Raw genomic sequence first — 18,694 nt, 5'->3', positions numbered from 1 at the left:
GACAGCTAAGTCATGTGATGATGCTGGTCTGATCCAGTTTGTAAAGCCAGGAATGGGGATTTCCAGAATGACTCATCTCAGGTGAACTGTGATTGGTCATGAATGTGTATATAAGTCTGTATAGTGAATGTCAGTTACCTCTTGCTGAAATATATATGCTGGCGGAGCATGCTGTTGCTCAGAGCTGTGAATGTTAACAGCCAAAGGACTCTGTGTAAATATTGTAAATAAACTGTACATAGCAGTACTGCGTGGTGTGAAGTTGCTACCAGGTAAACTCCTGAAGTCCAGACAAGCTGTGCGCGACAGGGTTATGGGCCCAGATAGACTGCGCTGAGAGCTGGAGGTTCTATTGGAGTTGGTGAGCTACTGCTGTGAGTTGCTGCTGTGAACGGTTTGGATGTCTACAGAGGCCAGCGACGCTGAGGACCTTGATATACAGTCTGAAGACGGTTCAGTTGTTTCTGACAAGGAGTCGGAGGAGGAACCAGGGGAGGATAATCAGCTACTGCCGGTGAGAGAAGATATCATGGCGCAAGCTGTTTCTGTCCTGCTGGTTGATAAACTGACCGCAGATAACTGTGCCGTGTGGTCTCTGCGAATGGAGCATTATCTTAAGCGTGAGTCATTGTGGACGTATGTGGATTCTCCCCCACAAGCTCCCACACCTGAGGAAAGTTTAAAAGACCAGAAGGCATTGGCCACGTTGATATTAAGTGTTGCTGATGACCAGTTGGTGCATGTGGCGGGACAGGGGTCAGCTAAAGATGCCTGGAATAGCCTCAAGGCTGTATATGTGCAAGACACGGCTGGATCTCTTATTTCCCTGATGAGAAGGATTTATAGAAAGACTATGGAGCCAAATGAGAGTGTTAGAGCTCATTTGAATACCTTAGCCACGTATTTTCAACTGCTGGCTCAGAGGGGAAAGCAGATTTCTGACCAGGACCAGGTGTTTATTGTCTTAAGTTCCCTGACGGAGCGTTTCGACCCACTTATCTCAGCCCTTGGATCTGTGGATGCAGCAAAGTTATCTTTGCAGTACATCTCAGGGAGATTGTTAGAGGAAGAGGCGCGATATACGCAACGGGAGTTGGCAGTCGGCCAGACCGGGAGCTGTGCCAAGCAAGAGATAAGGAAGGATACAAGCCTCAGCTGTGAAACAAGCAAGCCTATACCTGTGGCTTTACGTGTCAAGAAATGTTACAGATGTGGAAAAGAGGGGCACATTCAAAGATTTTGCCCTGCTGCAAGGAAATACAGAGAAGGAAAAAAGACTCAATTTGTGACCAAACAGCAAGCTACGCTGGTGAGAGTGAGTCCAGACTCCCTGAATGACTCTTGGATAATTGACTCAGGAGCTTCACAAATATTTGTGAGGGAGGAAAGGCTACTAATGAACTCACATCAATCGGTGTTAGGTCATGTAAGTTTGGCAGATGGACGTTCTGCAACTGTTTCCTGTGAAGGAAGTGTAATGTTTGGAAGTTTAAACCATACATTCAAAGATGTGCTTTGTATACCCTCTCTTGAGAAAAACTTATTAAGTATAAGTGCACTAGATTCTGCAGGATTCAGTGTGACTTTCAGAAATAAGTGCTGTAATATTCTCAAAGGTGATAAGATTATGGCAGTGGGGAAATTGAAAGATAATGTGTATGTGCTAGAGAACATGGCAGGTAAAGCACAAACAGTGTTAAATAAAAACCCTCACCATAAGTGTATACATTTGCTACATAGAAAACTCGGCCGGGTGGGCTGGGGCACCTTAAATAAAACTCTTGCCCTGCTGGGCAAAGAGAAGGTTGAAGGGTGCAAAACATATCTGGATTGTGATGTGTGCAAGCAAAGTAAGTCTAAAGCACACCCAGTTGCACCAAAGAGTGACAGAGTAACAAAAACCCCTCTATATCTTATTCATAGTGATGTGGTAGGCCCTTCCCAGACAGTATATCTAAAAGAAAATATCTTCTTTTGATAGATGATGCCACAAGGTTCACATGGGTGTATCCCATAGCAAAGAAGTCAGAGGTGTGTGATACTATAAAGATGTGGGCTAACAGTGTGCAAAGGCAATTGGGGCATAATATTTGTAAGTTCCAAAGTGATTTTGGGGGCGAGTACATGTCTGGTGAAATGGCTCATTGGTTTAAGACTCAAGGTATTGAACATAGAATTGCTAATGTATCTATGAGTCAAGAAAATGGTGTTGCAGAGAGAAAGGGAGGAGTACTGAAAACAGTGATAAAATCAATGCTACTTGATGCTGGATTGCCAAAAATGTTCTGGGCTGAAGCGGCAAAAAATGCTTGTTATATATCAAATAGAATTTGGACAATTGCCACAAATAACATTCCATACAAGGCTTTGTATGGGAAAGATCCCAGTTTGGATCATATCAGGATATTTGGCAGTAAAGCATGGGTTAATATACCACTGAAACAACGTAGGAAAGGTGGTGAAAGAGCAAAAAAGTTGACATTCCTGGGGTATCAGACAGGAATGAAATCTTACCGTTTTGTAAATAACCAGAATGCATTAAGTTTCAGTCGTTCAGCTACATTCTGTGAGGATGCTAATTGGCCTAAGATACATGCAAACCAATTACCATCCACAGTATTGTTATCTATGAATGATGATTCTGATAACATGCCAGAAGTAAAACAGGAGGTGCAGTCACCAATACATGCAGACTCTGAGAGTGTGCAAAGTGCAGATCAGAGAGTAGTGCCAAGAGTGTCCTCTAGATCTACAAAAGGTATTCCACCTCAAAGGTATGGTGTAACTGCTAACCATGTGTTTGTAAAAGTTCCAACTGATTACAATGTGTTAAGTCTAGCCTCAGAAGAGAAAAATGCTTGGCTGCAAGCCATGGAGGCGGAATATAACTCATTGGTGTCAAATGAAGTATTTTCCTTATCTGAATTGCCGGTAGATAAGAAAACTGAGTTGCCGTTGGTTGTACAGACTCAAAACCTTGCCAAATGGGAATGTTAAATATAAGGCAAGATTAGTTGCGAGGGGATTTACGCAGGTGGTTGGACAGGATTATTATGAATCATTTGCCCCCACGATTCGCATGGAAACAATTAGAGTTGCATTAACCAAGGCTGGAGCAGAAGGAATGCTAGTTGATCATTTTGATTTTGATACTGCATATCTGAACGCACCTATTGAGGAAGAGTTATATCTTGATCAAATACCAGGGTTCAAATGTCAAAATGCCAACACAGTGTTAAAATTGCACAAGGCATTATATGGCTTAAAGCAATCTGGACATGCATGGAATATGTGTATAAAAAATGCTTTAACCAAAAAAGGGTTTAAGCAGAGTGTGTCTGATCCATGTCTGTATCAAGTGGAAATATGTAAACAAACCTGTTATTTATTACTTTTTGTGGATGATGTATGTTTAATGTACCACAACAGGAACAGTTGAAATGGTTTATGCAGACCATACAGGAAATGTTTAAAATGAAACATCTAGGCCCTATTAAGAATTACCTAGGGGTGCAAGTCTCCAGAAATGAGAATGGTTGGTGTGCACTAAGCCAGGAGACTGAAATGTTTGAATACTGAAAAGTTTCAATATTTAAAGAAATGGCTGTGTTTAACAAACGTTTGACTAGGGAGGCGTGTCAACATATGTCAAAGTTATGCCTAGTCTGCAGTTTGCTAAACAGATCATACTGATCAGAGTGACAGCTAAGTCATGTGATGATGCTGGTCTGATCCAGTTTGTACAGCCAGGAATGGGGATTTCCAGAATGACTCATCTCAGGTGAACTGTGATTGGTCATGAATGTGTATATAAGTCTGTATAGTGAATGTCAGTTACCTCTTGCTGAAATATGTATGCTGGCGGAGCATGCTGTTGCTCAGAGCTGTGAATGTTAACAGCCAAAGGACTCTGTGTAAATATTGTAAATAAACTGTACATAGCAGTACTGCGTGGTGTGAAGTTGCTACCAGGTAAACTCCTGAAGTCCAGACAAGCTGTGCGCGACACAGAGGAGTTAAAGCTGCTGGGGATTTCCTTTCCCACAGGAGGATAGATTAATCTGCTACAGCTGATGGGAGGAGACGACACGGGTTTTATTGACAGTCTGGAGAGTGGCAGCCTGCTCTGCAAATCACATCAGGCCTTTATCTGGCTTGTGGCAGGGGCGTGGCTTCTCCAGCAACGTCAGTCCCTTTCAGGAGGGAGGGGAAACACTACCTGAGTGCCAGCGGATCTGAGCTCAGGTACCCTTTCATGGTGTAGTGGTTAAGAGCAGTGGACTTGGAGCGGTGGACTCTGATCTGGAGAACTGGGTTTGATCCCCTCACTCCTCCACACGAGCAGCGGAAGCTAATCTGGTGAACTGGATTTGTTTCCCCACTCCTACACCTGAAGCCAGCTGGGTGACCTTGGGTTAGTCACAGCTCTCTCAGCCTCACCTACCTCACAGGGTGTCTATTGTGGGGAGAGGAAGAGAAGGCGACTCTAAGCCGGTTTGATTCTTCCTTAAGCGCTGAGAGAAAGTCAGCGTATAAAAAACAACTCTTCTTCAAGCACTGCAAAGCTAATGTAACTTCTGCCTCTAGCTCACCTCCCAGTTTTGAAAACAAAAATAATATGGGGCATATGCATTCATTGTAAAATGCTTCCTTAATCATTACCAGCAATCTAAAAATTGTTCTTAGCCCGTCTCCTACTGGCTCTGCCTGAGGAGGCAACAGCTTGGTTGCTCCACTGTAATTTCTGATCTTAACCACTCACACTTTGGTTCTTCGGTGATAGAATCATAGAGTTGGAAGGGGCCATACAGGCCATCTAGTCCAACCTTCTCAATGCAGGATCAGCCTAGAGCACCCCTGACAAGTGTTTGTCCAGCCTAATAATCCAGCTGGTACCTCTCCGCCTGCAATTTAAACCCATTATTGCAAGTCGTACCCCCTGCTGCCAACAGGAACAGCTCTCTGCCCTCCTCTAAGTAACAGCTCAGCATCGGCCTGTGAGAGTGTCCACAAATTTAATAATGTGAACCGTTTTGTACATTTTCTGGTTCTGCATTTTGAAAATGCAAAAAACAAAACACCCTGCTTGTAGAAGATACTGAGCAGTAACTGAAAGGGAAAAAAACCTCTCAAACCCCAAGGTGTGATTGGCGTAAAGAGATTAATAAGTGGTCAGAGCTGCAAAGGGCAGCTTCATTTCTGAATTAGTGAGGCTCACCACACCATTCCCACTTGGGTGCAGACAGGCATCTGAAGAAGCTCCTTTGACCACTGTCTAGACTCAGAAAATACTTAGCATTACTTTGCTAGGGCCCATGAGGAGTAATCTTATCCACATTTTTTCACTTTTCTGTCCTCAAAAAGGAGGGAAAAGGAGCATGAGGTAAGCTCATTTGTGTCCCCCAACGGGGGGGGGGGGATGGAAGAGATACATGAAACAAAAGAACAACCTTGGGCCAGTCACACACTCTCAGCCTGACCTACCTCATAGGGTTGTTGTGAAGGTAAAATGGAGAAGAGTTGGTTTTTATATGCCGACTTTTTCTACCGCTTAAGGTAGAATCAAGCCAGCTTACAATCACCTTCCCTTTCCCTCCCCACAACAGACACCCTGTGAGGTAGGTGAGGCTGAGAGCATGACTACCCCAAGGTCACCCAGCTGGCTTCGTGTATAGGAGTGGGGAAACAAATCCAGTTCACCAGATTAGCCTCCGCCGCTCATGTGGAGGAGTGGGGCATCAAACCCGGTTCTCCAGATCAGACTCCGCCGCTCCAAACCACTGCTCTTAACCACTACACCAAGCTGGAGGCAAGGAGAACGGTGTAAGCTGCTTTGGGTCTCCATTGGGGAGAAAGGTGAAGTTGTGAAGTAAGTAAGTAAATATGGGAAGGAATCGGGACTCCGATTGCTAAATAGCATTTGCTTAATATCACTTAACCCTGACAAGAATTTTGCAGCACAAAATTCTGGTCTGGTGTCACAGAATGAAGGTTTTAGTTCAGCTGATGGGAGGAGACTGGTGATCCATATTCAGATTCCTGCTCAGGGTGGAAGCCCTCTGGATCAGGCCTGAGCAAATCCGTCTGCCTTATATAATGGAGCTAAAAAGTGTGTTTGGGAGAGGATACCGTGACCGGCCCCTGGGCCAACAGGAACAAACTCAACTCTTCGCCTTTTCTTCCTAGTGCCCAGAGCAAGTGGTTGGAGGCATCTACGGAGTCCTGAACCGGAAACGTGGCCACGTCTTTGAAGAGTCCCAAGTTGCTGGGACCCCAATGTTTGTGGTCAAGGCATATCTGCCTGTCAACGAATCTTTTGGTAAGAGATCTCAGGGGTTTCTGTTATTTTGCTCTACCAAGGGTTTTTAGTGCCTATTTTATTAGGTGCTTTGGAACACAGGCAGGATGGTGCTGCTGCAGTCGTCGTGTTTGTGGGCTTCCTAGAGGCACCTGGCCGGCCACTGTGCGAACAGACTGCTGGACTTGACGGGCCTTGGTCTGATCTAGCATGGCTTTTCTCATGTTCTTAGAGAATTAATCTTAGGGATGAACATAGGATAGTGCTGAGGACAGGTCCTATTAGGAAAGTAGGTACAGATATCTAACTCCACTACTCTTTTATCAGAAATAAGTCCAGCTAAGATTGTTTTGAGTCCCAGTAATCTAAGGGACAATGGAGGTGAAAGACTGACAATGAAGGTGTTTTTTGGATTAGAGTTTATGGATACCATGGACCTCCAAAAAGACAAATGATGGTTCTAGGTCAAATCAAGCCTGAACTCTCCCTAGAAGCTAAAGTGACTAAACAATGGCTATCGCATTTTGGTCACATTATGAGGAGGCAAGAGTCGTTGGAAAAGTCAATAATGCTAGGGAAAGTTGAAGGCAGCAGGGGGGGAATCCAACAGGAGATGGATTGACAGAATTGTGAAAGCCACCACCCTGAGTTTGTATGACCAATCAACGATAGGATGTTTTGGAGCTCATCTATTCATGGGGTCACCGTAAACCAGACGTGACTTGACAATCCATAACACGCAGGCAATCTAAGGGATGTCTTTAAGCTCAAGTGATGGTTTTGTGTAAGGTTTAAAGCACTGGTTTGCAATCCTGTGTTGGAAGCAAAGAGACCTCCTCTAAGGAGTCTCCTGCTGTGAAGCCAAACATCTTCTCTGGGCTTCAGCCTTGATCAGGATGAATTGATGGTGAAGTAAGTCTAGCTGTCCATCTGGAAACTCATTTTAAAGTTCAAGGAGCACAACAGGTTTCTCTATACCAAACTTTCCTTCCCCCAACTGTGGTTAGCATTTAGGGTGTTCCCCCCCTTAAATCTCACTTTTCAAAGATGCTTGGGGAAGTCTTTTACTGGCTTAGCCATAGGAAATATAGGGCAGTGGTACCTGAGACCCAACAGGGAGGATGTGCATGATAGAGATAAGAGACAATGCCAAGGGTTGGACACCAACAAACAGGTTGATGTAATAGAATAACAGCCCATTCCTGAGCCTAAAGGACAGAAGTCCTTTGGAGGTCAGGAAGGGGCTGTGCTGGCGCCTGGGCCACTTACACCGGCCAGGGAGGCCTGGACGCTGCCCTCCTGTCACTGCCTGTGACTCAGTGGTAGAGCCTCTGCTTGGCATGCAGAAGGTCCCCGGTTCAATCCCACATCATCAAACAGGTGATGTGAAAGACCTCTGCCTGAGACCCTGGAGAGCCGCTGCTGGTCTGAGTAGACAATGCTGACTTTGATGGACCAAGGGGCTGATTCAGTATAAGGCAGCTTCATGTGTTCATGTGCCACAGCAGCGCCTCAGGGACGCCAGCACAGCCTCATGCCAGTGTCTGGACGTGTGCCGTCCTCTTGGGGGCGTTCTGGCACAGGGGCAGGGAAGGAGCCACTTTTAGGAAGCCTCCAAGGCCCTTTCATCCTGGTAACGCCCTTTCTATTTTCCCCGAGATATGCCATCTTTTTAGGGAAGGTATATCCCTGTGCATCCCTATGGAGAGGTTGCACAGGTTTTTCTGGGGAGGTGGTGGTTTTGGCCTCCAGTCGCTGCAGCCCTTCCTCTCAGGAATGGGCTGTAAGATACTCAGCTCACCAGAGGAGGTTCAGTATTTTGCCGCAAATGATTACTTTTGCTGGTAGGGATTTGCCTGATGTGATTCAAGTGACGACGTTGGTTTGTAACTGAAAAGATATGACCTAGCTCTTCATTTTGGGGCATGAGGCATTCTGTTCACCTGACAAACAGCTTTCGAAATGGCAGAGTCCCTCCTGACGACTCCTTTCCCTCTGTCTAGGTTTCACCGCTGACTTGAGATCCAATACCGGGGGCCAGGCCTTCCCCCAGTGTGTCTTCGATCACTGGCAGGTTTTGCCTGGAGACCCTTACGATGCCAACTCGCGCCCCTGTCAAGTTGTGGCCGAAACACGCAAGCGCAAAGGCTTGAAGGAGGGCATCCCACCCCTAGACAACTTCTTGGACAAACTGTGACCGCAGCCAGGCCAGGGCTGTCTCCTTTGGCACCCAACATCATCATGGAATTGGATTACTTCAAAGCTAGGGGGAAGGAAACTGAAAGCAACAAGCTGAAGAAAAAAACACACAAGCCAGCCAGCATCTAGCGATTATGCCATGTTCACCTACTGAGAAATAAAAGTATGTGTTAAAACTACTCAGGTGGTGGTTATTCGTTTCTGCTCTAAGCAGACGCGTTAACTGATGTTTCTAAAATTACTGCAGAAGACTCCCTAGCCAACATTGCTTTAGCATGTCCACAAAATAAATAGATAAAACAGCTAAAGACACTTTCTGAGAAGTGGATACTGCGTTATCTGCCGTCAAATAGATTGGTCAACTGTGTGAGATGTGGCAACTTTTCTGTTTATAGTGTCAAAGAAAAATTAAATTTCATTTCCCCTTTCTAAAGTGTGAAGTGGTTGATGGATAGCCAGTGGCTGTTAAATCTAAGGAAAGGAAATAGGTCTTTCATATCACCTATTTGCCTAGTCCCTTTAACTGGAGATGCAGGGGATTGAACCTGTGACCTTCTGCACGCCAATCAGATGCTCTGCCACAGCCCCTCCCCATGACTTAATAAATTAACTACTCAATTGTGGGGCTGGCTCCTACATCCTAAGAAAGGTTATCAAGGTCTACTAAAGCTTACATTAGCCATAGAACAGCAAAGCACGCAAACATGTCAGGAGTATGAGAAACCAGCATGGCTTTAATTGGAGCCTAGGATACCAGATTACTTCAGTAAGTACAAAATTAGCCAACACAAATCAGATGAAATGCAAGACCCCATCCTGTGAGCTGGGAACTCAGCCTTGCGCAAAATGAAGAGATTTTATTTTTGGCGGGGGGGGGGGTGCAGAACAAACAAGACGCAATATCTGCATTCGACAATTCAAGACACCTCTGGGTAGAGTCAGTCCGGACAGATATTTGTAGAATACCACTGAAGACTTGCCTAGCAAAAAAACAAAAACAAAACCCACCACTGAATCAAGTGCAAGTACTTAACAGGTGGGAGAATGAACTGTTTAATTCTTAACAGGGTAACATCAATGGGGGAAATTACTGTAAAAGATGGCCTTTGACCAATTACCTTTAGTTACTACAGGGGAGCAAAATTCAGGTGCTCAAGTCAACACCTGCTGAAATCCCCTCTTATATAATTACTATAAAGTTACAGGATTCGCAGGCCCATTAAAGGAAATAACCTAAACCAACAAGCAAGCCTATGCTGTAAAGAGCACTGCGAAATATAAGGAAACAGCACAAAGGCTCAAATTCTCAATATATGAAATCGATTAGATGACTAACAAAGCAAAAATAACATAATTATATACAAGATTCCACAAGAGACACACCAATCATACAATCACTGTCATAACATAGAACCCAATAACTGATAGTCCATCAAACATCTAGTAGTATATGTCTAACGGTGTCCAAGAGACTTCTGTTGGTTCACATGTACTGCTTGATGTTTGATGGACTATCAGTTATTGGATTCTATATGTCATGACGGTGATTTTATGATCGGCGTGTCTCTTGTGGAAGGAATCCTGTATATAATTGTTATTTTTGCTTTGGTAGTCATCTAATAGATTTCATATATTGAGAATTTGAGCCTTCGTGCTGTTTTCTTATATTTAACAGGGCCCATTAGAGGCATGGTTGGTCAGCATGACTTCCCCTCCAACCAATGGACAGGAAAATACACACGCCATGATTTTACGACCACTATGAGTAGCCTGCCTTTCCGCCCCGGCTGCTTTTAGTAAGACAGGTCAAAGTAGGGTGCTGTGTGCTTTGGACCCTCTGTCAACACACCTCAAAAGCTGCACCTGTTAAACAATTTACAATTGATGTAGCTCTTTATAGTCCCACCCGGCTTTAAAGAAACAGCTATCGTTAATTGTCACCAAAAAGCCAATCCACATATTTCTCCGATCACTGGAGGATTCCCAGCATGAGGTTTGGGTAAATGGGGGGTCAGAACGTTACAAATGAAGGAGCTACACAAATGAAGGAGCTACACGCCAGCTATGTTTGCGTTCTTGTTACCAAGATGCTCAGGAATTGTCCGCTGATGGGTAAAAACTGTGCATGCCCTCCTTAGAGGTGACCTCCACATAAGGTAAGCTACCTGTACACATGCTGCTCAAAGTATCCATTAGCATCTCGAGGGAAAAGGGCTTAAAAAATGGCGATTTGGCAAAGATTATCAATCGATGCAATCAAGTATTTCGTTCCCACAGCTACTCAAAAGAGGCTGAGTATGTCGTTACCATGAAACTGCAAAAAAAGAAACGAGTTTCCATCTCATGATGGAGGCGAAATGTGGCATAACACCACATTCCCATCTGAAGCACCGGCTGTTCTGTAGGGCATGGCTTGCAGAGATGCAGAAATCTCTTCCTTCATCCAAGGAGAACCAGTCGCCCCAGTCCAGAAGGTGATTGCTGGACTTTGCATTCACATTTTTATTAACATGGATATGCATGAAGCTGACTTTGCATAGCATTCTCTTCCCCTGCAAAGAAAAATGTCATTTTTTTCAAGCTTTTCTTTTTTGTTGTACTTTTAACTGAGCAGTGTTGGAGCAAAAATGAACCATGCCACATTTGGAAACCAGATGGGGATATATTGGGACAGGAAGGCACAAAGGAAGCTCAAAGTACATGCAGGGGTTATTTTCCAGAACTTCACCTTCCTTCTGCATCGAAGACACATTCCCAAGTGAAAGGATAGTTTAAACACCACGGCTCTTTTCTCTCGTCCTTACATCTGGGTTAAAATCAGGCTCTTGTCATGTCAATCCAGAGTAATTAAGTGCTTTTTACTTTACAAAAAAGGTTTTTTTTTTTTTACATTATTGCTGTTTATAAAAAATTAAAATCCACACTTGGACCACCTCCCCCGCCTATCCCAGAATCCATGCAGCAACAAAGTATGTCAGTTTCTTCATAATGAGCTTGAAGGGCTGACTTGTTCCGAAGCAGATTGTATGCCTCCAGAGTAGGAAAAAAACCCCCAAAATATCCTTCCAGTCAGTTTTCTTCTTGCGCTGGTTTTCGTTATCCACTTGACAAGGGTAACTGAAATCCACAGATTTCTCTCCTCCAATAAATACCCCACTGTAAGGTCCATGGGTCCATGCACGCGAGGCTCTTGCGCTCAGTCCAGGGAGATGATGTCGGGAATGCTGGTCCCACTGCTCGTGATGACGGCCGTCTCGCTCCGGCCTGAGGAGCTAACGCGAGTACTGCTCTCGTGGTGGCTGGTGGAGGTGATGATGTTGCCGGGGGTGGTGCTTGTGGGCAACGTTGAGGTGAGACTATCCAAAAACATAGGAGGACAGTACTGCTTGAAACAAACAATGGGGCAGATGAGGAGGAGAGACGAGAGGCACAAAGGGAAAAAAATAAAGCGCAAGCGTCCAAATGGCTAGGCTATGGCGGGTGTCTGCTAAGATCGCATGCAAGTTAACTGCTCTGCCCAAAGCGCTGCTTGGGCCTACAAGGAACCTGCTCATACTGTATGCTGCCATGCTTCTAGACCACGCAGAAGGGTGATCGGACTCCTATAGGCCCCATAGTACTATACCTCCCGATAGGCAGATCTGTCAGGCGCAGGAGGAGAAACATACTTCCTCCACCCCGTCTTGACTGTTTCTAAAGGTACAAGCAGGACTTCTAGGATTCTGGAACAGGTGGGCTGGGCCTTGGAACTAGAAACTGGACCCCTCCCACTACCAAATTATTCCACCTTAATTTAGATTATGCACGTGAGCCACAAAAGCACAAGTGACTCGTTTATAGTCAAAAACACTTACCTGGGGATCAACTGGGATTAAGGAAAGGAAATCCAGACCTAGAGAGAAGAAATTAATCCACCTTGAGAAAACAGGCCACTGATTTCCTTAAAGGCTACATCAGACTTTGGACTCATGCAGAACAGACTGGTGTCACATGAGAACTGCTTCCTGTAAACCCCTCTAAAAGCCCATCCCTAAACCAATGCCTCCTTGACAACAGAGTTGTTCTCAGAAGGGAGGGTCCCCAAAATTATGCAAAGGTGTACAATTTAAGGTGGCCGATCATGGGTCTTCAAGGTTTATCCCTTTTTAAAAAAAATCCAAGGCAGAGGACCAAATCTGGGGCCTTCACAGAACCATAGAGTTGGAAGGGACCACCAGGGTCATCTAGTCCAACCCCCTGCACAATGCATGAAATTCACAACTACCCATTCCCCCCCACACACACACCTAGTGACCCCTACTCCATGCCCAGAAGATGGCCAAGGTGCCCTCCCTCTCATGACCTGCCTAAGGTCATAAAATCAGCATTGCTGACAGATGGAAATCTAGCCTCTGCTTAGAAACCTCCAGGGAAAGAGAGCTTACCACCTCCCAAGGAAGCATTCTGCAGGTGCTGTAGCACTGAACTTGGACTCCTCCCTTAAACACAACCCACTGAGGCACCGCCACCACCAGTGCCTTTTTACTAGCTGATCAGTTCGCTAGACAGCCTTGAAAGAAAACCCAGGATAATTTGTTCAAGGGAACGGGGCACAGTAAATCTGCTGGCCAGTTTACCGCTGGCATATTTCAGAGGCTCCACCCTTTCCCCTCAGCCTAGAAAAGAACAGCAAACGCTCCCCACCCCCACCCCATCGTGCTATTCTTTGGAAACTCAAGGTGAGACCTTCAAGTTAGGTTCAGAGGTTAGCCATGTCGGCCTGCAGTAGAACAGCTAGATCTGAGTCCGGTAGCACCTTAGAGACCCACACGATTTTCGGGGTATGAGCTTTCAAGAGTCAAAGCTCCCTTCGTCAAATACCAGCAGAAATGGAGATTCACGAGCCCTTGTATCCAGCACTGGTGCAGTGGTCAGAGTCCCCACTCGTGCCATGGAAGCTTGCTGGGTGACCTTGGGCCAGTCACACATGCTCAGCCTAACCTACCACACAGGGTTGTTGTGAGGATAAAACAGAGAAGGATGTGCGCCACTTTGGGTCCCTACTGGGATGGAAGGCGGGATATAAATAAAGTAAATAAATATTGCAAGGGGCTCAGGCTTCAGAATGCCAGTTGGGTCATAAAGGCTCAGGGATTACCATTCCTAGTTGTATTTGATGAAAGGGTGCTTTGACTTGAAAGCTCATACCCCAAAAATCTTGCTGTCTCTAAGGTACTACTGGACTCGAATCTAGCTTTGCAATTAGCTTTGCAAGTCAATCTGAAGGGAGGAAGAGTCCATCTTTCCCTGGGGCGGATCCCCTGGAAGCCACACTAGGCCTCAGAGACCCTTTGAGACTTTGCTTCTTTCTGCAGTTCACTGCAACAGGGACCGGACCCCTCCCGCCCAACTCAACAGCTGGGGCAAAGGGAAGGGGGCTCATCCTGGCAGGGCCTCAAGTGTAGGGCAGGGGTCTGCAAACTGCGGCTCCCGAGCCGCATGCGGCTCTTTGGCCCGTCGAGCGCGGCTCTCTGAACTTGGTTCGGAGCCCCTGCTCTCGCGCCCGCTCGCGCCGGCAGCCGGGCTGCGGAGCCGGCACGCCTGAGAGAGAGAGCGAGAGCAGTCAAGCGGGCGTGCTGTCTCTCTCCCCCGCCGTGGAGAATGGCCGGGTCCCCCTTTCCCTTGCCCTCAATGGTTGGGAGGCTAAAGCCTCCCCTCCCCTTTAGCCGCGCGATTGCTGGGCGGTCGGCTCAGCGGTTCCTGCCCCCCCGCCCACCTATCAGCTGTTGGGCGGGGCGGGCTTCCTTTGGTAGACCTGGCCTCCGGCTGAGTCCCATTGGGAGGCCATGTCTACCCATTGGCTTTCTTAGCGGTAGACCTGGACTCCGAGGAGGGGAAAAAGTCCCCCTTCAGAGGCCAGGTCTACCAATTGGCTTCTGTGGGCCTCTGGAGGCCAGGTCTACTGCCAAGAAAGCCAATGGGTAGACCTGGCCTCCCAATGGGACTCAGCCGGAGGCCAGGTCTACCAACAGGCTTTTATGGCGGTAGACCAGGCCTCCAGATGAGGACTCCGGACGGGGAGGGGGAAATGGCAGGGACTTACAATTTAATTTTTATCAATAAATAAGATCAGTATTAAGTATGATATCAAGTTTTATTCAGTGTACCTATAGTTTAATTAAGACTTAAAGCTTTAATTAAAGTTTATTAAGTTAATAAACAGTGTACCTACCTATATAGTTTAAGTTTAAGAAATTTGGCTCTCAAAAGAAATCTCAATCGTTGTACGGTTGATATTTGGCTCTTTTGACTAATGAGTTTGCCGACCCCTGGTGTAGGGTGACCTCAGGCAAGACTGTGCCCCACTCTAGAGGGGGTGGGGGCATTGCTGCGGCCAAAAAAAAAAAAATGGCCAGCTTCCAAGATTACTCTGTTCTTGTAGGCAAATCAACAAATACATTCCCAAACAATGAAATATTTTCTGGGGTGCACGGCAGCATTATGGGTTTTAAACACGTGGATGAAATTCGTATTTCAATCCAAAATGCACCATTTTGCATTATCTCAGAGCCTCGAGAATTTGATGTTTTGTATCACCATCTATTTGTAAAATTTGTTTTTACTTATTACAAGACATCCTTGGGTGCCTTTGTAGCAGAAGGGATAGCATACTCTTAAATAAACTAAAAACGAACGGAACATTGTGGATTGACCTTATTAAAAAGTTGTGAGCCTTTCCATAAGTTCTGCACTAGGTGCACATTCCAAAGGCACAAACCCCTTTATGGGGGGGGGGGGATATGTTGGAAATATTGATGCAGTCAGGAAGTAATTATGATTGCAAGACTCCAATGGAATGAAGCTGCAACAAAATATATTATTAATACAGGTTTGCCAGTAGCACCAAATAATTTCTAAAAAGCAGGAGCAGATACCATTTTGTGCAAACAAGGAGATGGTTAAAGCATGATAAAAGGTAAAGGTATTCCCCGGGTCATGGGATGACGTCACATCACAACGTTTACTAGGCAGACTACGTTTACGGGGTGGTTTGCCATTGCCTTCCCCAGTCGTCTACACTTTACCCCCACATTATAAGGGACATCTTATCCACCCTCTTGAGAACACACTAATATACAGAGCAGGTAGGCTGCCCCTATTTTGGATTCTGGCACCAGAGCTAGGGAGCGGAGCTTGACAGCTTTCACCTGGATCTTGAACAAAGTGATCTTCCAATTGCATATTCAACAAGTGTGGAAATTTAAGTCTGGAATAAAACACAAAACGTTGTTTGTACATGCTAGAAAAAGTATTTGGGGAGGCAGAGAAAAGGAACTGAGCCTTCAGACACTTCCCCCATACATGCATTGTGTCAGAAATGTGCAGAGCATGTAGAGGAACAAACAGGCCCCCGCCACAGAGAGTTTACGGACTCAAGTTCTACAGATGAGGTAGGAGAATGACACATAAAAACACACAAAGCTGCATTATGCTGATTCAGACCCTTGGTCCATCAAGGTCAGTCTTGTCTATTAAGACTGGCAGTGGCTCTCTATTAAGACTGGCAGTGGCTCTCTATTAAGACTGGCAGTGGCTCTCTCAGGCAGAGTTCATGCACATCACCTGGTCCCTTTAACTGGAGATGCTGAGGATTGAACCTGGGACCTATTGAATGCTAAGCTGAGGTTCTACCACTGAGCCACGGTCCCTCATGAAGAGGAGGAAAAGCAAGGGAAACAGGGAAACAAGTATGTATTTGGTTCAATTACATGTACTAGGGCTTAGCAGGGAAGGAGATTAAGAGGCTGCCCTCAAAGGCTATAAAGAAATTAACACATGAAGCTGCCTTCTACTGAATCAGACCTTTGGTCCATCAAAGTCAGTATTGTCTACTCAGACCTGCAACGGCTCTCCAGGGTCTCAGGCAGGGGTCTTTCACATCACCTACCTGCCTAGTCCCTTTAACTGGAGATGCCGGGGATTGAACCTGGGACTTTCTGCATGTCAAACAGATGCTCTACCACTGAGCCACGGCCCCTTCCCATGCTGGGTTTTGGAAAAAAACTGAAAGGAAAGGAAGGGCTGCTGTGTCATGCAGGCATTCCAGAAGGCAGACAGAGAACAAGGAGCAGAAAAATTTGAGCAGGAAATCTTTAGAGAGCTAGTGGGAAAGGAAATCAAGGAGGAAATGGAATGGCTCATGATGTCTCAAGATAAATGCAGAGCGAGAGGGGGGACACGACCGTGAAAAGCTTTCAAGATATGGACAAGGGCGATTGCCCTGAATTTGAGGTGTCCTCTATAATATTTACCAAAATACGTTGGGGCTGGGGAGGGGGGAAAGAGATACCATCTACCTACCAGGCAAGTCTGACGAAATACTCGATATTGGTGGGTGGTGGAATGGTACAGAGTAGTCAGTTAATGACGGCGGAATAGCAGCAGGATCCACTGTGTTCACCCCAGGGACTCGTACAGAAGATGGCTGATACATGAGCACCCTGTTTTGAAACAGCAGGGGGAAAGTTAGAAACGACCCAGTGGTTAGTTATTCGGGAAGGGAAATCGTGTGCCGCAGGGCCCTCCTGCTCACCTACGGGCTGGACGCCACGCAAGATCACAAAACTTCCTGGCTTTGCTTTTCGCCCCACCACCCATTCCTGACCCAGAAACCCCACTGGCGCTACACTGTATTGGCAACCACGGCAGCAACAGGGGAGCCATGCCAGCTCGTCCCTATGTGGGAGCCACCACAGGAAGTGTGTTCAGAATACTGGCTGCCTCTCCAGCTATCTGCCTGATAACATAATGTAAGCATGGTGTAGTCTTTACTGTTGGAACAGTATCAGGAAGACGTGGGTTCGAATCTGCACTGTGATCCAAGGTCACCCCAGTGAGCTTCCGTGGTGGTCACAGACACAGCCTGACCTACTGCACAGGACGGGTGTTGTGAGGATAAAACGGAGAAGACGAAAATAGTGTTAGATGCTTTCGGCCCACGTTGGGAAGAAAATGGGGCAAAAGTAAATAATGAAAAAACATTAAGAGTAAATATCAGAAGCGCACAACCCCTACAACGGCACAGCTTAAAGCTGCACAGTATATTAGAGTGACTTCGAATAAGATATGCCATCAAGCTAACTTTCCTGTAGCGTCAAAATGTACAAAAAAAGGTATAGCAAGTGTCAACACGAAGCCTAAAACCATGATGCACAGAACTCTGCAGGCAAAAGAATACCATGGTTCTGCAATGAAGACTAGGCAAATTCTCAACACAGCTCACCCACACTACTAGTTTGGTTCACTCGGTATGGTAACAACTCATACCAGCCTTACTAGAAGTTCTCCCCCTGGGATTTCAAAAGCAATCTTAAGAAACAAGGACATGAATAGATGGAGTACAAGCAACTAACACCTCATTATTCACTAGAAAGTTAACAAACCCCTTGGTGGGACTTGCTTGTGTTTCAGACATATAGATGCATTTTCTTTTGGGAGGCATATCGTCTTCCTCATCAGATGAACTCTCTACGGTGAGGTCAATGACGTCAACTTTCTTCTTGCTGGCTTCGCTGCCGGCCACTGGCATGGAGCATGGCTTTCCGACAACACTGGAACCTGAAAAAGAGGAGCACACCCAAAGGAAGAAGACGGCAAAACGACTCCCACTATAAAGAGGGAGATAACAGACCGATGATTTAATATAAATTTCTACCACACTCTTCAGCGTTTAAGTTGCCATGGGGCGATCAACTCTGCAAGGGTTAACTGTTTTGAAGCACTCTACACCTTTGGCTGTGAAGCCAAGCTCCTTGAGTAAGTTGCTTACCTGGTCTCCTTCACAGAAGGATCCCATCTCAAAAGGATAAGGTCTCGCAAATAGTTTCAGAGGGTAGTCATGTTGGTCTGCAGCAGAACAGCTCAGTTTGTGGCCAGTAGCACCTGAGAGACCACCCAGATTTTCACGGCATAAGCTTGCGAGAGTCAAAGATCGATGAAAGCTTATGCCCCCAAAACCTGGTTGGTCTCTAAGGTGCTTGTTAAAGAGAAGTCCAGAAATGGCTGCTACGCCATTAGCCGAAGCAGGCAAGTCATGTACGCCTCACAGCAACAGCACAGGCCTATCAGGCCACCAGTAGCTACCGAATCATATGTCAGCCCGCCAAAATCCAGTTTCTATAAATGAAATGTGTGAACTCTAGTAGGGGTCCTCGAGCC

At 46.0% G+C, this 18,694-nt stretch overlaps 2 protein-coding genes across 2 annotated transcripts in view; one reads left to right on the top strand and one right to left on the bottom strand.

Moving 5' to 3' along the window:
• Positions 1 to 8,497, top strand: part of LOC130476851 (elongation factor 2-like) — a 30,815-nt gene extending 22,318 nt beyond the window's left edge. Inside the window, exons 14-15 of the mRNA XM_056848855.1 lie at positions 6,187 to 6,319; positions 8,302 to 8,497. Of these exons, the coding sequence (XP_056704833.1) occupies positions 6,187 to 6,319; positions 8,302 to 8,495 (327 nt within the window). The 3' untranslated portion in view covers positions 8,496 to 8,497. The remainder of the gene's footprint in view (positions 1 to 6,186; positions 6,320 to 8,301) is intronic.
• Positions 8,498 to 11,684: 3,187 nt separating this feature from the next.
• Positions 11,685 to 18,694, bottom strand: part of PIAS2 (protein inhibitor of activated STAT 2) — a 30,526-nt gene continuing 23,516 nt past the window's right edge. Inside the window, exons 11-14 of the mRNA XM_056848860.1 lie at positions 17,920 to 18,094; positions 16,838 to 16,977; positions 12,352 to 12,389; positions 11,685 to 11,882 (exon numbers count right to left, since the gene is read on the bottom strand). Of these exons, the coding sequence (XP_056704838.1) occupies positions 11,694 to 11,882; positions 12,352 to 12,389; positions 16,838 to 16,977; positions 17,920 to 18,094 (542 nt within the window). The 3' untranslated portion in view covers positions 11,685 to 11,693. The remainder of the gene's footprint in view (positions 11,883 to 12,351; positions 12,390 to 16,837; positions 16,978 to 17,919; positions 18,095 to 18,694) is intronic.

Source organism: Euleptes europaea, chromosome 4 (assembly GCF_029931775.1).
Source record: "Euleptes europaea isolate rEulEur1 chromosome 4, rEulEur1.hap1, whole genome shotgun sequence".
Classification (NCBI taxonomy): Eukaryota; Metazoa; Chordata; class Lepidosauria; order Squamata; family Sphaerodactylidae; genus Euleptes; species Euleptes europaea.
Note: the sequence above shows the minus strand (reverse complement) of the source record. Positions and strands in the feature narration are given on the sequence as shown.